Raw genomic sequence first — 18,472 nt, 5'->3', positions numbered from 1 at the left:
GAGTCGACGTAAAAAATATATATAGTCAGTTGTGTGTCATTTTAGCCAAGAAAAATGTTCTTATATTCAAAATGTAAGGAATAATAATGGGCACAAGTAGCGGTAGAAATAGATCGTGCATACAAGTTTGGTTTTGCGTGGTTATTATGACCTACATTCTAATTTTGTGGCTTAAACTTAAGGTTTGACTTGGCCTTTTAAATAATTTGACCTACTAGCTTATTTACAAACCTAAATTAACAAATTCCCTTGTAAAAATGTCAATAGCGAGCATGCTAATATGTCTTTCTGCATACCAGCATACCAGCGTCTTCAAAAAAACAATATTATGAGTTTTAAAATAATATATTAAATTTATTTAAATTAATAATAATTTTTTGAAAGCAAATTATTATACATGTAAATAGGTCAGTTAATCAAGCTAAATAATTTTTTTTATCAAATCCCAATTTTTTAGTTAATTAAACTTTTTAAAAAGCCTAGATGTGAGAAATTTAATTAAAGGGTCAAGCCGCGGGTCCTTTGTCTTTGTCTGACCAATTTCCACCATAAGCACAAGAAACAAGGGCTGAATAAGAATTCTTGGATGAGGGGAAGTGATGGGGAAGAAAAATTGATCCAGTGGATCTCACCAAAAAAAGGTTTAGAGTGATTATAGGTGTACATATGGTTTGTGGCAATCATCCAATCAACATACATCTTAGTGGCCGCCCTTAACTTTAACAACGGTTAAAAATTGCCACTAAATAGTATATCGATTGTATGTTTGTGAAAATTGTATGTACGCATAACATTTTCAAAAAAATTTACCTCTCGCTCATGTAAGGAAAACTTAAAATGAAAGGAAAAATGTTTATAACTATTCCATTAGTTGGCAATTGGATCCATGAATATCTGTATGAATGAAAAAAATGGGTTGTCTAAATGACTCATGGTGAAATTTGGGTTAAATAACTCATTGTCTAGGTGGACCAATCACATTTAAGATAAATTAGTTGAATTTTTTATATTTTATTTATAATATATTTAGAGTTAAATATGTTTTTAGTCCCTCACTCATACACATAAATATAAGATGGTACCTGAAAAAAACCACAAAAGTTTTAGTCCTTGAAAAATTACATTTAATCTAAATGGTCCTTATGATATCATAAAACATACGTGACAATTTTGGTTCCTTTAAAATTTCTCCCATCAAATTTAGCTCTCTTTCGTTCATAATTATTTCATATTGTACAAGAATAACTCCACGTTTCCATTTTTGCATATGGTATAGGAAGCCATTTTTTGGTCCTACGCGGGTTATATGAATTCATTTTTGTTGAAAGACAAATATTATTCAAATAAAGAACAGAAAACATCAAACGGTGGCCCAAGGCTCACCTACAGTAACGAAGAAATACATAGCAAGATAACGCAAAACAAAACGAATAGATTTGTCAAATTCATTATTCTATATATTTAAATTTGAAGAACACAACAACATGAAACCAAGTGATCTGAGAATCCCATGGCTGCGTTCTTTGAGTTTTGGGATATATAAAATTCTAGGTTTTGAAATAATTATGAGGGGAGAGGACTAAATTTAGTGGAAGAAATTTTGGAGGGACTGAAATAGATGTGAAAAATAATTTTAAGGACTAAAACCTGTGTTTTATTTTTCAGGTAGCATTATAGATTCATTTGCATAAATTAGGGACCAAAAACATATTTATTCCTAAATAAATTAATAAATAAAATATAAAAACTCAATCAATTATCTTAAATGTGATTGATACACCTAAACAATGGGTTATTTAACCCAAATTTCAACATGGGTCATTTAGAAAACCCCATGAAAAAATAATAATTATTTATCACACACATTTTTAACTCTCAAATCTCCATTCTTTTTTCTTTCTTTTGGAATTAAAAAAACTTATGAATCACACATGAGCATATGTTTGAACATGGTTCTATGGGCTAGTATAGTGTGATGGGCTAGTATGAGTGTGGTGTGTGATTCCAAAAATCTCAAGATTTTGGCCCAAGAACACCAAATCTTATAAACACTCATTGTCTCTTCCAACTATCTAATGTAGGAGTTTCAGCACCACCAGCCAATTAATTAATTTTCAATTTACTTGTTGTTGTTTAGCATAACCAAATATTTGAAAATTTTATATGAATAAACATGAAAATTTGGTGGATGTGACACTGTAACTACAATGATAATTAGAAATCAATTGAAGTGTTACCTGGTTTTACTGTACCCAATTACCTCAAGACTTTATCATTTCTGTTAAGATGGGACATCTTGTTTACTATGAGAGAATCTTCTTTTTCCTTCCAATCAATTGAAGATTCCCCTCTTTCTGGTTGAGAGTCAAGGTAGAAGTTAGCATGTAGCTATCATCTTCTTCCTTTTTTCTTTATTAATGTTGGTTCTTAAGGGAGCAGGCCCAGCATAATTTCAAATTAAGTGGCATTTCAATGAACTAATTACACTCAATCTCTTAATTAGTCCACTATACATGTCCATCATGTGTCACTAACTCATTTGTGAAACATTTTTTTTATCTTAGATACCAAAACTGAGCTCTAGAAGCATACAAGGAGGATACCTTCGGTAATGCATGAGTTACTGAACAAGAAGGTTCCAAAAATGCCTAGTTTGTCATTTTGGTCATTTATGCAATATATGAAGTGTCATTCTCATGTTCATAATGTATTGGATAAGGCCAGCTAGAGTTAAGGGATGATTTTGTTTCTTAGAAACCACAGGACCTTTAAAGTTCTCTTTTTCAAAGAAGCCTTTGACATTATTTCAACTTTAGAAATTCACATTATGAAGCCAAACCTTCATCATTTTCATCATTTTTTATCCTTTTCTTTATGGGGGGTATCATTGTACTATTAAGTTTTATTCAATCTGTATCATTAAAATAATGAGCCTGTAGCGTAGGAAGAAAGTTATTGAATATATACTATGCAGTGCAAAAGGAACTGGTAACTTGTTAGTCATGATAGTTCATCACACAATTTACAATGTTTTTCAGCAGAAGAAATTCTCCAAGAACAATTCATCATAATTTCCCTAAATGTTCCATCTGAAGACCTCTTTGCCTTTGTAGACCTTGTTTTACTTTTAGTTACTGCCTGATTTAGATGATGAGGGCATCATGAATGAAACATGCATCATTAGAATACTATACCTAGAGTGAAAGATACAGCTAGATTAGCACAACCTTGATATGCTAAAGCTGGAAAGCATATCCTTTTTTTCTTCTGTTTGATGCTAGTATAACTGCAAACAACTTTATTTATACATTTAATTTTTTGGTTCACATGCTATATTGTTGTTAACCTAACAGCTCTTCACCCTTAACAAAATTAAAGGGAGAAAAGCAAAAAGCAAAAATAAACATCCTGCAATGATGCCAAAATGGGACATTGCAAATTACAATCAGTCCCAGAATAAGTCTCTGATGAGTTGTTAGAAGGAGAAAGTAGAAACAAAGTGCTCTAATAATGAGGTTGATTATTTAACCATGTCTAAGGGCCAGGGCTGAGGGAGAATGGACCTACAGCTTGATGACAAGCACGTTCATGTGGAACAACACAAGGACCCTCCACAAAGGGAAAAATCAAAAGAAACCAAGAACTACACAAATGATTAGAAAAGTAAAAGAGAAAGCAAAGCAGAAATGAACTATGGCCCAGACCAACATTTTAGAAATTTTCTCATTGTTGCTCTTTCTCTGTTATAATAATTGGCGCCTTCTCCAACAACATTCCAAGACATGGGTAAGAGAGGAACAAGGTTACCAGGCTTCTGCCTTAACAGAATTAGGCCTCATGCCCGAGTGCGTTCGCCGCCTATACAAGCCAAGCTAGACACAAATGCCAGTGAAACTGATAAAAAAACTGAGAATTCCTGCAGTGCTTGTGAGGAAAAATCAGATGATGGGGTGAAACCAGGGTCTATGATTGGTAGGAAGATCATGATTGTGGTTGATTCTAGCCTTGAAGCCAAAGGTGCTGTGCAATGGGCACTCACTCACACAGTTCAGAACCAGGACATTATAATTCTTCTTCATGTGATGAAGCCTTCTAAACAAGGTGCAAAGCTAATCATACCATTGTTCATTCTTCAAATTTGAGTTAGTTTGATTATGACAGAAAGTGATCAGGTATGGTTCACTCAATGTAGCAGCCACTGAGGAAGGGTCCAGCAAGGAGATAGATCCAAGGGCTTATGAACTTGCTTCCTCCTTCAAGAACATGTGCAATGTGAAGATGCCAGAGGTGAGTTTAAATACCTTATGTAAATAGGCTCTATGGTATATACCATTATTGATAGTACTCAACGTTCTCTTAATACCATGTTTGGATGAGCTTCTTGTAACTGAGTTAATTCTGAAACCAAAAAGTTATTCAAAGAAGCTTCTACTCAAAATTGATTCTAGCTTATTAACGCCGGTTTCTGATGTGCCTCAAAATGTGAAATTAATAAAAAAGTATTAGGAAGGGCATGTGAATTTGTTGCATTTTTATGAATCAAGAGTTCATCCCATGTTGGAAAGTTATTAATGTAAATCAGGGAGATATCCCGCGTGTGCATATATATTAAGGCTCATGTTAATGGAAATATTTTACTTTATATAAATAAGATAGTTAAAGGACGAGATTAAATGATTCTGTTAGGTACAAATTGAGATTGCTGTTACAGAAGGAAAGGAAAAGGGTCCAACAATAGTGGAGGAAGCAAAGAAACATGGCGCGGGGCTTCTGGTTTTGGGGCAGAAGAAGAGGTCCACAACGTGGCGTCTTCTAATGATGTGGGCAGGCAACAGAGTTACTGGTGGGGTGGTGGAGTATTGCATCCAGAATGCTCATTGCATGGCAATTGCTGTGAGAAGAAAAAGCAAGAAAATTGGAGGCTACATGATTACTACGAAGCGTCACAAAGATTTCTGGCTCTTAGCTTAATCTATAGTCACAACACACAACTATGGATCAATGTTGTCACCTTCAAGATTTTACAAGTAACTATATACCGTGTTGTTGTATCTGGAGTCCACAATGTTTATACATAATAAGGTGTCCGGCAATTGAGAAAATGTATGAAATTATGATTGGGAAGTAGCAAAGTGTCATTAAAACTATGGTTTCTGGTTATTGATTTCTGCTACATAATGGGTACAAGACCATAATACATTCTGGTCTGTGTCTAACCTGCACAACTTTTCACTAAATAGGAATGAGTCATTGCTTTTGACTCCTTATAACTGACAAAACAAACAAACTATTTGAAGAAATTAAGTCTTGATATCTAATAGCAATGCATTGATACAATTTGGTTTCAGAATATCACATTCACCTGCCAACAGGCATCATGATATCAGAGAACTCAACACCAGGTGTCAAATCTGAATACCCCAGCAAACCAGTGTTATCATTCCTATGTACACCAGTACCTGAATTTTTCTGAAGTTGCAATGCCTGAACAAGTTTCTCTAGCACCTCACCAATGGATGGCCTCTCCACCCCTCTTTCTGCCAAACATTTCATTGCAACTTCTATATACAGCTCAAAGCACTCCTTCACTATGTTTCCTTCTAAGTTGGAGTCCACTATTTGCTCTAAATTCCCATTCTCAAAGCAGAACACAACCCATTCAGCCAAGTTTGCACACTCATCATCATCTTCACCAGGAACTATAGCAGGCCTGGCAGTCAGCACCTCCAATAACACCACCCCAAGTGAGTATAAATCAGATTTCTCAGTCAACTTGTTGCACTGATAGTACTCTGGATCTAGGTAACCAATGGTACCCTTGATATTGGTGGTGCTTAAGGAATTGTAGCTTGACTTTGACACCCCAAAATCTGATATTTTGGCCACCCAATTTTGATCTAAGAGTATGTTTGTTGTCTTGATGTCGCGGTGAATGATCCTTTGCTGTGTGCCAGTGTGCAGGTAATGCAAACCTCTTGCAACTCCAATGCATATCTCCAGACGTTGAATCCATGACAAAGGGGGTTGATCTTGATCCCTCTGCCTCAAATGAAGATGATCATAGAGACTTCCATGAGCCATGAAGTCATAGACCAGTATCATCTCCCCATCTTCATTGCAGTAACCCAAAAGTGAGACTAGGTTGCTATGCCGGAGCTGCGAGAGCAATTTAATCTCTGTCTCAAACTCCATATCACCTTGTTCTGACATTGGATTGGCACGTTTTATGGCTACAGAAGTTACCCCACCATCAAAGCTACCCTTGTAGACACTGCCAAATCCACCTGTGCCTATAAGTAGAGCCTCATCAAAGTTCTTTGTTGCCACTTTTATCGCTCTCAATGAAAATGATGACTTGTTTTCAATTTGATTAGGTGGAAGTGCAACAAGACCAAACCATGATATGATCCTTCTAGGTCTAATCACCTTCAACCTGCATAGAACTAAGCACAGGAGAATTGGTAGTGAAACTCCAAAAAGGATAAATATGAGTTTCTTTGAGTTTCTTAATTTTGCAGCATGAGGAGCATTTTTTTCAGCTGATCCAAACTTCCTTTGGGGAGGGTTAAGCCCTGCAAGATTCTTCTTATCAAACCTGCTCAGTTTAAAAATCTCCACACCATTCAAGAAAGCATTGTAGTACATAGGTTTAGAATACTTATAAGGGTGCAGATCTAGCCACAGATCCTGATTTGCCTCATTATCTTGAGGAACCGTCACAACATAGTCTTGGTACAATGCAACTCCAGGCCCTCCACTCAGGGCAATTGGATCAAACTCCTTTTCAGCTGTTTGATTATTCAAAAACACAGAGAAAACTACCTCATTTTCCTTTATTATATCTTGAAAAGTTTCACAGAAGTGAAGCCTAACTAGATAATTGAAGCCAGAATCAACAGGGAAAAGCCATGTTTGATTGTAATTTAAATTAACAAGGCCATTCTCAAAGGTAGCCATTGAACGTGATGTGCGGTAGACGTTTTCCGGGGCAGTATATGCTGGAATATCATCTGTATACACAATTGGCACGGTCATGTTATAGGGTTGAATCCCAAAAGCCCCAAATGTGTAACCAGAATCAGTATCCCAAGTGCGAAACATCCCGGTATCATATTTAGGTAGAATTTGCTCACCTCCTACATTCAATCTGTATAAATTTTCCATGGCAGAATCATTATAAAGGTACAACAATTTGGGATAGTGGCCAACTAAAGGAAGATTGGCATCATCACCACGAATGTACAAACCAAGGGGCATAGAAACAACTTCAATCCCATTCACAAATGCATAGGCATCAGAAGCATTAGATGATGCTGTGAAAGTAAGTTCCAAACTGCTCCCACTTACATGGACAATGAATTCTTTCATGAAATATGCTAAGTTGAGGTAATCAGCATTGAGGGAAACACTGAAGTTATGGAGAAGAGTGAAGTTACCAGCAGTGACTGATAAAAAAGCATTGGAGACATTGAAATCTAAGTAGGAAGCTGGGTAGAAGTGAAGGCGAATGAATTTAGGACCTGGAGTTACATTGAATGTGTAGGCGAATTGAGACTGAAAGATCCTAGCAGTCATGTAGGGAACTTCAGGAATAGATTGAGTTGAAGGAGCTCTAGCTGTTAAGGACTTGGTGTGTTCTGCATTAGAATGAACATGTGGTGAAGCAATGTCACCGGTCCAGTTTCTTCCATCATATTCTAGAAGTCCAGATGTGCTGGAGCCACAGTTTAGAACTATGTTCTCTGAGGGAACATAACTGCCCTTGTCAGCAACAGCAATTAGTTGTAGGTGTGAGGGATACAAGTAAAAGAAAAAAATGTACATGAAACATGAGACAGTGTTCATATTCTCTTCATCAGCTAAACACAGATTTCAGAAAAAAATACTAGTAATCTACTTTTTCAGAGAGAACAAATGTAATTGGAACCCTGTGGCCTTGTGTCACTCATTTTAATAGGAAATATACTGATAATTTACTCTTTAAAAGACACTATCCACAATTTCATGTGTACCCTATCTACTAAAAATAAAGTCACATGTATGGAGCCATGCTGTGTTTGCTTGAACTTTAACAAACCAAATGAGATTTTAAAATTAATTTGAAGAAGTTGCAGAGAAATGCATTGACAACGAAACATATATTCAACAATAGAGACCATGTGGAAAACCACATGTTGAAAGCACTACTCTCAATAACGTGGTTTGAATTTTCAACAAAATCTTTCCTGATTAATCAATCTAACTGTAACTCCTCAGAAACATATGAAGCAAGAGCAGGAATAGGATAAGGAAAGGGACTTGGTGACATAATATAAATTTTTATGTGTCGGTATTTGTTTTCTATGAATTGATGAAGCATAAAGGAGACTTGTTCATATTGCCAGCTGTGGATTCTAGTTGACGCGAGAATGATTTAACACGGTGCTGACTGCTGACATTGTGAAAATCATCTTAAAACGAAAGTAAAGACTATTATACATTTATACATATATTTATAAATATTGTAATCATTTTTTAATATAACTTTGTGAGACTGGAAGACCATCGATTTTTACTTGGTGAAAAACCAAAATAAAGACAAAATCATAGAGGACAGTAGAATCAATTGAGAAGAACTACTACTTCTTGTCAATTGTGATCAGTGCTTGTGATTTGGAAAATTTTGGAAGTAGAGAGCATAGACCATGAAAGGCCATCAGAGATACTGAGAAGAAAATTAAGGACATGCTGCTTAATCTTACAAGATGCAATCATACTGTATCATTATATTGCACACTAACATATTTACAATTAGATCAAACACTGAATCTAAGCCCTGCTAGCATTTACGAATGGACTTGCATTGATTTCTTGTTCCTCAAGGCTCTCTTGCCAGGAAAGGATCTTCTCCAAATTACCAAGCACCTCTCCCATAGTTGGCCTTTCTGCCCCCTTGTTACTCAAGCACTTGATGCCAATGTCCACAAACTCCATTAGCCATTCTGACCTGATCTTTCCTTCTAAATCCTTGTCAACCAATCGATCAACGGTTCCAGATTGGTAACAATGCAAGGCCCACTCAGCCAACCCAACTTTCTCATCTTCCTCTTCCACTGCCTCGGCATTCACAGCCGGCCTTCCACACAGCACTTCAAACATAACCACTCCAAATGAATAGACATCAGATTTTTGAGTCAGTTTTTTCCTCTTGTAGTACTCAGGGTCTAAATATCCAAAAGTGCCTTTAACCTCTGTGCTAACATGAGTGTGGTAAATTGAGGGAACTATTCTAGATAACCCAAAATCTGCAATCTTAGGCACCCAATTCTGATCCAATAATATGTTTGCTGACTTAATGTCACGGTGAATCACTGGTTCCTCTGTGCCTGTGTGGAGGTAATGTAAACCTCGAGCTGCACCAACACAAATCTTGAGTCTTTGCATCCAATTCAGTGATTGGTTTTGTTTCTTCTTGTAAAGATGTTCACAGAGAGAACCATGAGCCATGTATTCATACACAAGTATAAGTTCATTCCCCTCTTGGCAGTACCCCAGCAATGCCACTAGGTTCATGTGAGAAAATGAGAAAAAATTGATCTCATTTTGAAACTCCTTAAACCCTTGGCGAGAACTAGGCTTAGAGCGCTTTATTGCTAAATCAGTAACCCCATTTGGCATGGTGCCTTTGTAAACCTTTCCAAACCCTCCCTCCCCAATGACAAGAGCATCACTGAAGTTGTTAGTGACTGTGCTTATCTCTGCCAATGTGAATTGATAGCAAGAACATGAAGTCACTGTTACATGATGCTGAATATTTCTGAGACTTCTTTCAGGAGAATCAAATGGAAGTAGCCGAAAATTTCCACTATACTTTAGTTTGAAAAGAATGAAAAATACGATCAACAGACCCAAAATAGCACCTAAAGCACCAGCTACAAAAATGAAACGAGAAACTTTCTTCTCCTTTTGTTCCTTCTTCAGTTGGAAACTTGCTGCAAGACTATAATTGCTATCGCTTAGCTTGATGATCTCAACCCCATTCAACAAGGCATCAGCATATTTTGGTTTATACTTCAAGTTGGGGTGAATTGCAATCCACATATCTTGCTTTCTTCTCCCACTTTCCATAGGAACCATAACAACATAGTCTCTGTGCAAAGGCGTAAATTTCCCTCCAGCCATAGCAACTATGTCCATCTTTTCCTCTGCTGTTTGGTTGTTTATGTACACCTTGAACACCCTCTGATTAGCCTCTGTTACCTCTAGGTAAATCTCACAGAAATGAAGCCTGACAAGGTATTTGAATCCAGAATCAACAGGGAATGACCATGTCAAGTTGTATCCCGGGTTGGTGTCTCCATTGCTACCCATTGTCCTTGCAGTCCTATATAGCTGTTCTGGTGCTGAAAATTTATAATTTGAAGTGGAATAAGTGGTGTAGTTCATCTGAACTGGACGGGTACTTATACTGATGACACTTCCATGTTGTAAGCTAGATATGTAGCTTCCATCATCCAACCATAACCCAAAAGCATTTTCCACATCAACGCCGGAATGATCAACACCTATGTTAACACGGTGAAGCATCTCAAGAGCATATTCATCATCACTAATAAACAATGGTTCATGGTGTCCAAGGTAAGGAACAGGAACCTTGGATTTGGAGCCTTGAAAGTATATACTGGATGGCACTGAGAAGATCTCAATACCATTTATAAAGGCAAATGCATTGGAAATTAGAGGAGATGGAGTGAAGGTAATGTTGAGTTTCTCTTCCCTGACATAGACAAAGAAATCCTTGGTGAAGTAAACTGAGTTGACCTCTTTTGCTGCAAGAGATGGATTGAAATTACTAACAAGGGTGTAAGGACCAGCTTTGACAGAGAAATAAGCCTTGGAAGGGTCTTTCATAGTCAAATATGAAGATGAAAGGAAGTAGATACGAATGAATTTAAGGCCAGGAGAGAAGGGGAATGAGTAGGTGAATGGAGAGTGGATGATTCTAGCTGTTGAGTATGGAACTTTTGGTACTTTGGAGGCTGTGTTTGAGACCAAGAGTGTAGATGAATTTGTGTCATGTGGTGGAGGCAAGAAACTTGAGTCAACATCTCCTATCCAGTTTTCGCCATTGAATGGGGATGCTCCAGAAGAACCACAGTTTAGGAGGATTTTATCTGAAGGGACATTGATTGAATCACAAGTGGCTAGATGAAAAAAGAAGGAGAAGAAGAACAAGAGATGCAGGACAAAGGTAATGAAAATCCCACATGACTCTAATATTATGTGAGTTTCCTTCATGTTAAGCTTGACTTGCAAAACTGGTTGATGTTGAACAGAGGAAAGTGGGGTTTATACTTTAGATAAGGAATTCCCTTGATATACTATGTAATTTTACAGCTAATGACAATAATACCCATGGTTATTTTTCATATTTGCAAAACATCCTTTCATGAGTCCCTGAATTGGACATAGATCCTGTTTGAATGAGGATCAAAGGGTACTTATTAGAGCGATTATCTACCGGAAGAAAAAAAAACAGTATATAATCTTCAATAAAGCTCTTTGTTCTGCATCCAAACGGGCTCATACACCATCTCCCCCAAATAATTTGAAATCATGAAAAACAGATCGAGCACATAAGTGGGAATTGAGGTTGGTGGCTTTCAGTTCAGTTCGATGGTGGTGAGAGAGGGAAAAGTTATATCCAATTTTAAAAGGATTGTCTAAATAACCCATAAGAAATTTTGGGTTAAATAACTCATCGTTCAATCAAATTGAAGATAAGTGATTTGAAATTTCTATATTTTATTATTTATAAAATATCTTATTGGTCCATTGAGTTGAGGGTTAGTAGCTCACATGGGTCATTTATACAACATCATTTTAAAATATTATAAGAACAGTTAAAGAGGGAGACTAGACAACTAGACATTTACCTGAGGAATCATGGTGGTGACTGGTGATCGCCCATGGTCAAAGGGAGACTAGTACTCCCTCCGGTCCTTATTATAAGAAACATTTGACTTTTTAGGTTCATTATGTAATTGATGTATCTAGTCTATATTTAGTAAAAGATACATTAATTATTCTATGAACCAAAAAAGTCAATTGTTTCTTGTAATAAGGACCGGAGGGAGTATTTTTTTTTGGTTATAACAGGAAAAGTAGACTAGTATTTGTTTAATTTTTTGTTAGGTTTTTATAATTTGAAACTAATTTTCAGAAACAATTTTAAAATAAGGTTGTCTAAATCACTAATGCGGACTATTCAAGTCTAGTGGACCATTGTATTAATGTCGAGAACTAAATACTAATTTAAAAAATAAAAAATAAAAATAAAACGTTTTAAAAATCAGAAACAGAAACCAAGTATATTAACAATTTTATGAGAATAAAGCTTTTGACAATACAAAAAATAATAAAATTCCACGATTAATTTTTATAACACCTTGAAGAAGCCGTAAGTACACAACTTAGGTGGACCAGATGCATAACTTGAATCTTAAACTGATCTTTCTTCATCAACAACATTGAGATATTGCACATCAAACAAGTTAGGTTCTAACTCTGCCATCTTGCTATATCAATACTCAAATGGCATATATCATCACTCTTCCTTTGTTCACACCATGCAATGTTGCACACTAAGGCGTCCAATATGGGTGCTTAGTGCATGTTTGGTTACGCAATTTGTATGGAATCCAATGCCCTTACTAAATAGCTAAGACTAGTAGCGTCTAACTATAAAGAGTTTTAGAACATTTCAAGACAAAAGCAAACTAAAAATGTTAATCACAGAATACCGACCAGAGGAACGTGACTGCAAGACTCAAATAGCAGCAAACCAGAAAGCTAAGGCCCTCGCTGGTCAATATAGCCTGTCAAATAGAAAAGCAGATGCCACTGTGATTTAATATTCTTTTGTCGCCCAACTTGAGGGTACAAAAACACTACAAGCCAAAGGGTTGAACGGAAGCTGATGACACATTTGGTAGCTGAAAAACCAAGTTATTAACGGTTTTCCCCCACCTCAAGATATTAACATAGGAAAAACAACACAAGTTGACTTTGTTTTACTCTCTATTGCAACCCACTAAGTTCTTCAAAGTGACCATAATAAATGCCCAATATCAATATGAACTAAGAAGATGATCAATTCTAGTGTCCATCCTAAAAAAAATTGGCATTTCTAGAAGCTAACATCTTACCTATTCCATTAACCTATTATTTATTTATTTATTTATACCTAAATACAATTGAACAAAAAAACAAATTTGATATGAAGAAAAGGCATTTCAATGATCGCACCATTACACCGACCATATCCATTCAGGTGTTAGCATTTAATTTAGCGACATGGAGTCAACAAATACTTGTCCTTCAAGCGAGAGATGAGCTTGAATTTCTCCTCAGCCTCAACCTGCTCACGAATGTCCGTTTTTGATGCACGGTCAGGATGAAACTTAAACAAGGCCCGCTTATAGGCTGCATGCAGCTGAAATGACAATCAGCCATTGGTGGATAAGTAAATATTAGCATGAAACATAACAAAGTGCTCTATATAAAGAGATAGTAATGCACAATATCTTCAACACACACACACTATTGATTCGTTTTATAAAATACATTTGTCATTCAAGAATGTGCTGAAAAGTGTGTCAAGGAGTCTACCTACTGGTAGCACTCCTCTGATATAAATCAAAAATTCAACTAGCTCATCAGTGGCAGTGCAAATTAAAAATTAATCTTGAACAGGGAAAGTCATCTGATGCTTAAGATGAGGCACTTGGGACCCCAACTAAAATTTAAAAGAAGTGTTGTCAATCTTAGATATAGGGGCACATAGCTACCGGCCCAAAAATCCAATAGCGGGACGGCCATTGTGCCGACTTTTTATACAGTTTATATAGTACTCCCTCCGTTTCAATATAAGTGTCTACTTAGAAGAGATGCACACATATTAAGGAATGCAATCAATTTTGTTAACTTTTTAAAACATAATATTTGTTTTTCTATTTTACCCTTTAAAGTGCATTATTATCTCTCATCATTTATTCTTCATATAGGGGCATTATATGGAAAAACATCAATTAATACTTCATTGGAATTCTAAGTGAACAGTTATTATGAAACAAATATTTTCTCTCTAGGTGGACAGTTATTTTGAAACGGAGGGAGTAACTTATATGACATTTAAATAATAAAAAAATGCTCAAAATCATGACATTCATAATTAAAAAGTTCAAGCCTCCGATGCTTAAAATTTTCTAGGCAGCCTAAATACACGAAAAATTCAAATAAAAGTATCATATATAGGAATCACATTTTATCCCCTTCTAGACCCAAGCCTTTCTCTTTATCACTTACACCACTATCACAATAGTAAATCTCTTCCTCCCCATCCTACCAGACCCTTTTCAGTAAGTTTCCCAAGCAACAACACTTGCGTAATGCCCTAGTATTGACTTCCAAAAGGCAATTTTGGGTTTTCATCAGTCCCATCAAATAGCAGCTATAAGGAGCACCAACAAGGCCTGTATTTATATCCCTTTAGCGGCTGCAACTGCAAATTTATGCAATCTGGAGGCTGGAGCAGCCATTGGCTGCAATCGCATGCTATTGACAACCTCGCTTAGATTTTTTCACTAGGTTGGGTAGGCTACATGGATCAATCAATGCAATAATGCACTGGCCACTGGCGTTGATTCATGAATAAAATTTTAAAAGTCAAAATGGAATATAATACAATTATTTCCAAGTTGCTGAGACTTTACTCCCATCACTTTCTTTCGAATTATTTCTTCTTTTAAGAAAGGTATTCTGGGTTACCAATTACAGTACTTCCATCACTCATCAACTCACTCCCCTCATTCAATTTGCCCTTGTATCTTCAAAATAATTTTAAGAGGCCTAAAAATGTTTCTCTGAGCGATAAAGATTGAGATATCAACAACAGGCCCTTAATTCAAAATATGAAAGGTTAGGCAATGTAAGGGTTGCAATAATGAAATTTATCAAAATATTAGGAATTTAGCACAACAGTTATCAATGGATGGAGATTTACTATTTAATTTTAAACTTCTAATAGAATCCAAAGTATCAGTGAAGGAAGGGATGCCATAATGGAACTTTACAAAAGGTTAGAATAATAACATGACTTTTGTGTCAAAGGTGCATTAGCTGTTAGTTTTTTTTTGGAAATATTTAATAATTAATAGATACCAGGATATCAATAATCTACCAATAGGTTTAAATAACAGCATCTTGAATTGTGCATTAATACACCAAGTCCAAAAAAGATGGTAGCATAGCATGCAAAATCTAAAATGTAAAGTGAGGTAGACTTGTATAGTAGTATATAAATCAAAATATAAACACAACTTACCTCCTTGGGAAAGCTTCCTCCAACATGTATTCCTAAGCCACGGAGGAGTGAGGTCATATCAGAACAACGCATCTCCAATTGATTAAGCCTCTTCCGTATTTCAACCCGCAGTTGCTCTTTCATGTTCAAAAACTCTTCATCCTGAATATGGCATTATTTACCAAATTAACATAGAAAGATCAGTTACTACAGACTTTCTATGACTAAATCATGTCCACTCCAGGTATGGAAAGAAAAGAAAAAACTCGAAGGTAAACAAATAACACTGAACACACGAAGTATAATTAGCACAAGAAACACATTTGGCATAAGTTAAAAGACATAATATTCAACCTTCTTTTGTGTCTCTCTCACTTCTTCAATGCGTTCTTTTTGCCTTCTCTGCATGTCCAGTATGCGTTGACTTTCTGCCTTTTTCCTTTTGCGTAATCTTTGTGCCTCCTCTGCCTGTAAAGGAACAAGTATTGCATAATCTCAATTAGACAAATTAATTCAACTCCCCCCCCCCCTCTCTTCTTTGTCCCACCAAAAACACAAGCAGCATATATAAACCAAGCATCATAAAGCACCAGTAAACTAAACTCCATAGGTGCTGGCAGACATGTCAAATATATAGGGGTTGACATCATGAAGCATTGACACGACAAGGATACGACTAATGTCCAAAATATAGGACATTGCGACAGAAGTATACATTGGTACTCCGTACTATACCTGAATTTGCAGTTGTCGTTGTCTGGATGCCCATTCCTCTTCTACGGCTTGTTTATATTCATCAGTCTCCTTGAGCTTTTCTTTTTCATTAATTATATTTCTCTCATTTGAAGCAGTAAGACCACCATCTTGACCATGTAACACAAGCCCATTACCATTAACATGTCTTTCATCAATAGAGGCACAGATAGAATACACTTCAGCTAAACTGGCCTCTTTACTTTCCAATGCAGATTCATTGTTGTCGACTTGCATTTCACAAGCATTTGGGCTGAAGCCCATAGATTTAGACTCTTCAACACCCAAATCTTTCTTGAAACTTAAATCACCCATATCTTTCTGGAAACCGGCATCTTTACTCCCCAATGCAGATTCATTGTTGTCAACTTGCATTTCACATGCATTTGGGCTGAAGCCCATAGATTTAGACTCTTCAACACTCAAATCTTTCTTGAAACTTGAAGCACCAGAAGCACCACTAAAGTAATCACTGTTTTTACCCTTGGGGCTGGGAGACACTTTTTCTTCTCTTGTCCTTTCTCCATTTTTGATATCAGAACATTGATTCTTGACATCAAAACTTTGACGAAAAGAATGCATTTCCTTTACGGATTCAGACCTAGGAGATTTAGAACTCTGCTCAGCTTTCTGATCAGAGTCCTTGAAAGAAGTTTTAGTTTCAACATTAAAATAAATCCCATTCACTTGACTACCATCCTTATAAGAGAAGGAAGGTTGATTCTCCTTGAACTTTGAAGGACCAGCAACACTGTTACAGAAATTACAATTTTTTTCCTTGGGGCAGCGAGGCACTTGACTATCGTCTCTAGCAGAGAAGGAAGGTTGACTCTCCTTGACATATTTACCATTGCTGGGACCAGGATATACAGGGACTTCAGCATGCTGTTCATAAGTATTTTCCTCATCAATATCAATGTAAACATTATTGTGACATCTGGAAGGCCCGGCATGCTCTTCCTGACACGTTTGATTATTGGATACCCCGCGCTTTCTCTTGGCTGAAACCTTTTCCCACTTTTCCCACTCGTCACGGTCCATGAACTCGCAATCAGAACAATCACTATCAGATGACTCAGATTCAGACCCATATAAACCATAACGACTTCCACCAGCATCCTCACCGAAGAACGATTTCTTCCTTCTATCCATGTTAGATACAGACTCTTTTTTATAGGCATTCCGACTATCATCAACATCGTTGTGTAACGAATTTTGCTCAGAGCTCGAGGAAGACGAATGCCTTTTGCTTGAAGTGGCATCACTATCCAACTCCCCACCTCCTTCAGCATCACCATTTCCACGACGGTCCGCACCATCACTTCCACCATCATCATCATCATCGTCGTCATCATCAGTATCAATGCTGATAACACTCTGGGGCGTAAAAGTCCTTTCTCTACTCGGCCCACACGAACCACGCACCTTTCGTGACACGAACTCAGGAGATTCTAATATCACCACATCATCAACCTGATCATTGTCCACATCAATGTAAATAACATTCTTCAAACCCTCTTTTTTCACCTGGCTAGTTTCGGGTGCGCTCTTCTTCCCAGAACATGTCCTGGGTCGAAAATGCTCTCTCGAGACACCCTTCTCCATCATCTATACCTGCATCAGCGAAATACCTACACCAAAAAAAGAGAAGCAAGCATATAACTATCAACCCAATATCTAAATTCCACTCATCTCAAAACTGCGTTTTCAATCTCCGGCGTGTAATTCACATATACAACAACGATAATTCAGAATCCTAATTACAAAAACGATGAAGAACAAGAAGCTAGCAGCTAAACACACATGCATCGAATGATCGAATCGAATGAATTCAACACAAAAATCGAGGGTTACGGCGGCGAATTGAGCGGGAACTGAAACGGAATCGGAATCGGAATCGTACCTTCCGGCGTGAGAAGAAGAGGGAGAAGCTCGTTGACGAGCACAGCACGCGGCGATGGTGAAGGATTCAGCGAGGGAAGATGAACGGGAAAACCTAGAAATTTCGCAGGGAATGAAGAGAATTGAAGGAAGAGTCAACACTGCACCAAACGGGAAGTCGTTTTAATACACAAGCCCACACGATCTCTTGCACTCTCACACGTTAGCGTTTTTACTTTTTTAATGATGCCTCAATTCTAGGATTTTATACTTTGTGCTATACTAGTATATAAACCCGTGCTTTGCACGGTGAGTATATGACCAGAATTTTTTTAATACAATAGATTTCCTACATATATAGTATATAATATGACACAAAAGGAATTTTCCAACACATACCATTTCATTTTAATTGAAACCTTGCAACACAGATTTAAACTCATATACTAAAATAACTATAAAAAAGATTGCGATTGAGTACCAATGAACAACCCA

General features: G+C 36.8%; 4 protein-coding genes across 5 annotated transcripts; 1 reads left to right on the top strand and 3 right to left on the bottom strand.

Annotated features, from left to right (window-relative positions):
• The first annotated feature begins 3,759 nt into the window (after positions 1-3,759).
• On the top strand, positions 3,760-5,160 carry LOC130739708 (universal stress protein PHOS32). Of its 2 annotated transcripts, none has more exons than XM_057592086.1 (3): positions 3,760-4,101; positions 4,193-4,287; positions 4,687-5,160. In XM_057592086.1, the coding sequence occupies exons 1-3, from the start codon at positions 3,783-3,785 to the stop codon at positions 4,969-4,971; spliced, it is 699 nt and encodes a 232-aa protein (XP_057448069.1). In that variant the 5' UTR covers positions 3,760-3,782; the 3' UTR covers positions 4,972-5,160. The 2 variants fall into 2 exon arrangements, with proteins under 2 accessions (XP_057448069.1, XP_057448070.1); XM_057592087.1 differs by having other exon boundaries at positions 3,761-4,101; positions 4,196-4,287.
• A 54-nt stretch (positions 5,161-5,214) lies between these two features.
• Positions 5,215-8,493, bottom strand: LOC130739704 (receptor-like protein kinase FERONIA). The gene has a single exon (XM_057592082.1). It carries the CDS (start codon positions 7,843-7,845, stop codon positions 5,359-5,361), a length of 2,487 nt encoding a protein of 828 aa, XP_057448065.1. The 5' UTR covers positions 7,846-8,493; the 3' UTR covers positions 5,215-5,358.
• A 209-nt stretch (positions 8,494-8,702) lies between these two features.
• Positions 8,703-12,045, bottom strand: LOC130739705 (receptor-like protein kinase FERONIA). The gene has a single exon (XM_057592083.1). It carries the CDS (start codon positions 11,275-11,277, stop codon positions 8,809-8,811), a length of 2,469 nt encoding a protein of 822 aa, XP_057448066.1. The 5' UTR covers positions 11,278-12,045; the 3' UTR covers positions 8,703-8,808.
• Positions 12,046-12,470: 425 nt separating this feature from the next.
• On the bottom strand, positions 12,471-18,219 carry LOC130739706 (uncharacterized). The gene is made up of 6 exons (XM_057592084.1): positions 18,000-18,219; positions 16,079-17,727; positions 15,698-15,811; positions 15,365-15,505; positions 13,288-13,474; positions 12,471-12,857 (listed from the first exon to the last, which is right to left on the bottom strand). Exons 2-5 carry the CDS (start codon positions 17,702-17,704, stop codon positions 13,328-13,330), a joined length of 2,028 nt encoding a protein of 675 aa, XP_057448067.1. The 5' UTR covers positions 17,705-17,727; positions 18,000-18,219; the 3' UTR covers positions 12,471-12,857; positions 13,288-13,327.
• Positions 18,220-18,472: the final 253 nt, after the last annotated feature.

The sequence above is a fragment of the Lotus japonicus genome, chromosome 2, assembly GCF_012489685.1.
Source record: "Lotus japonicus ecotype B-129 chromosome 2, LjGifu_v1.2".
NCBI lineage: Eukaryota > Viridiplantae > Streptophyta > Magnoliopsida > Fabales > Fabaceae > Lotus > Lotus japonicus.
This window is presented reverse-complemented; position numbering and strand designations above follow the sequence as displayed.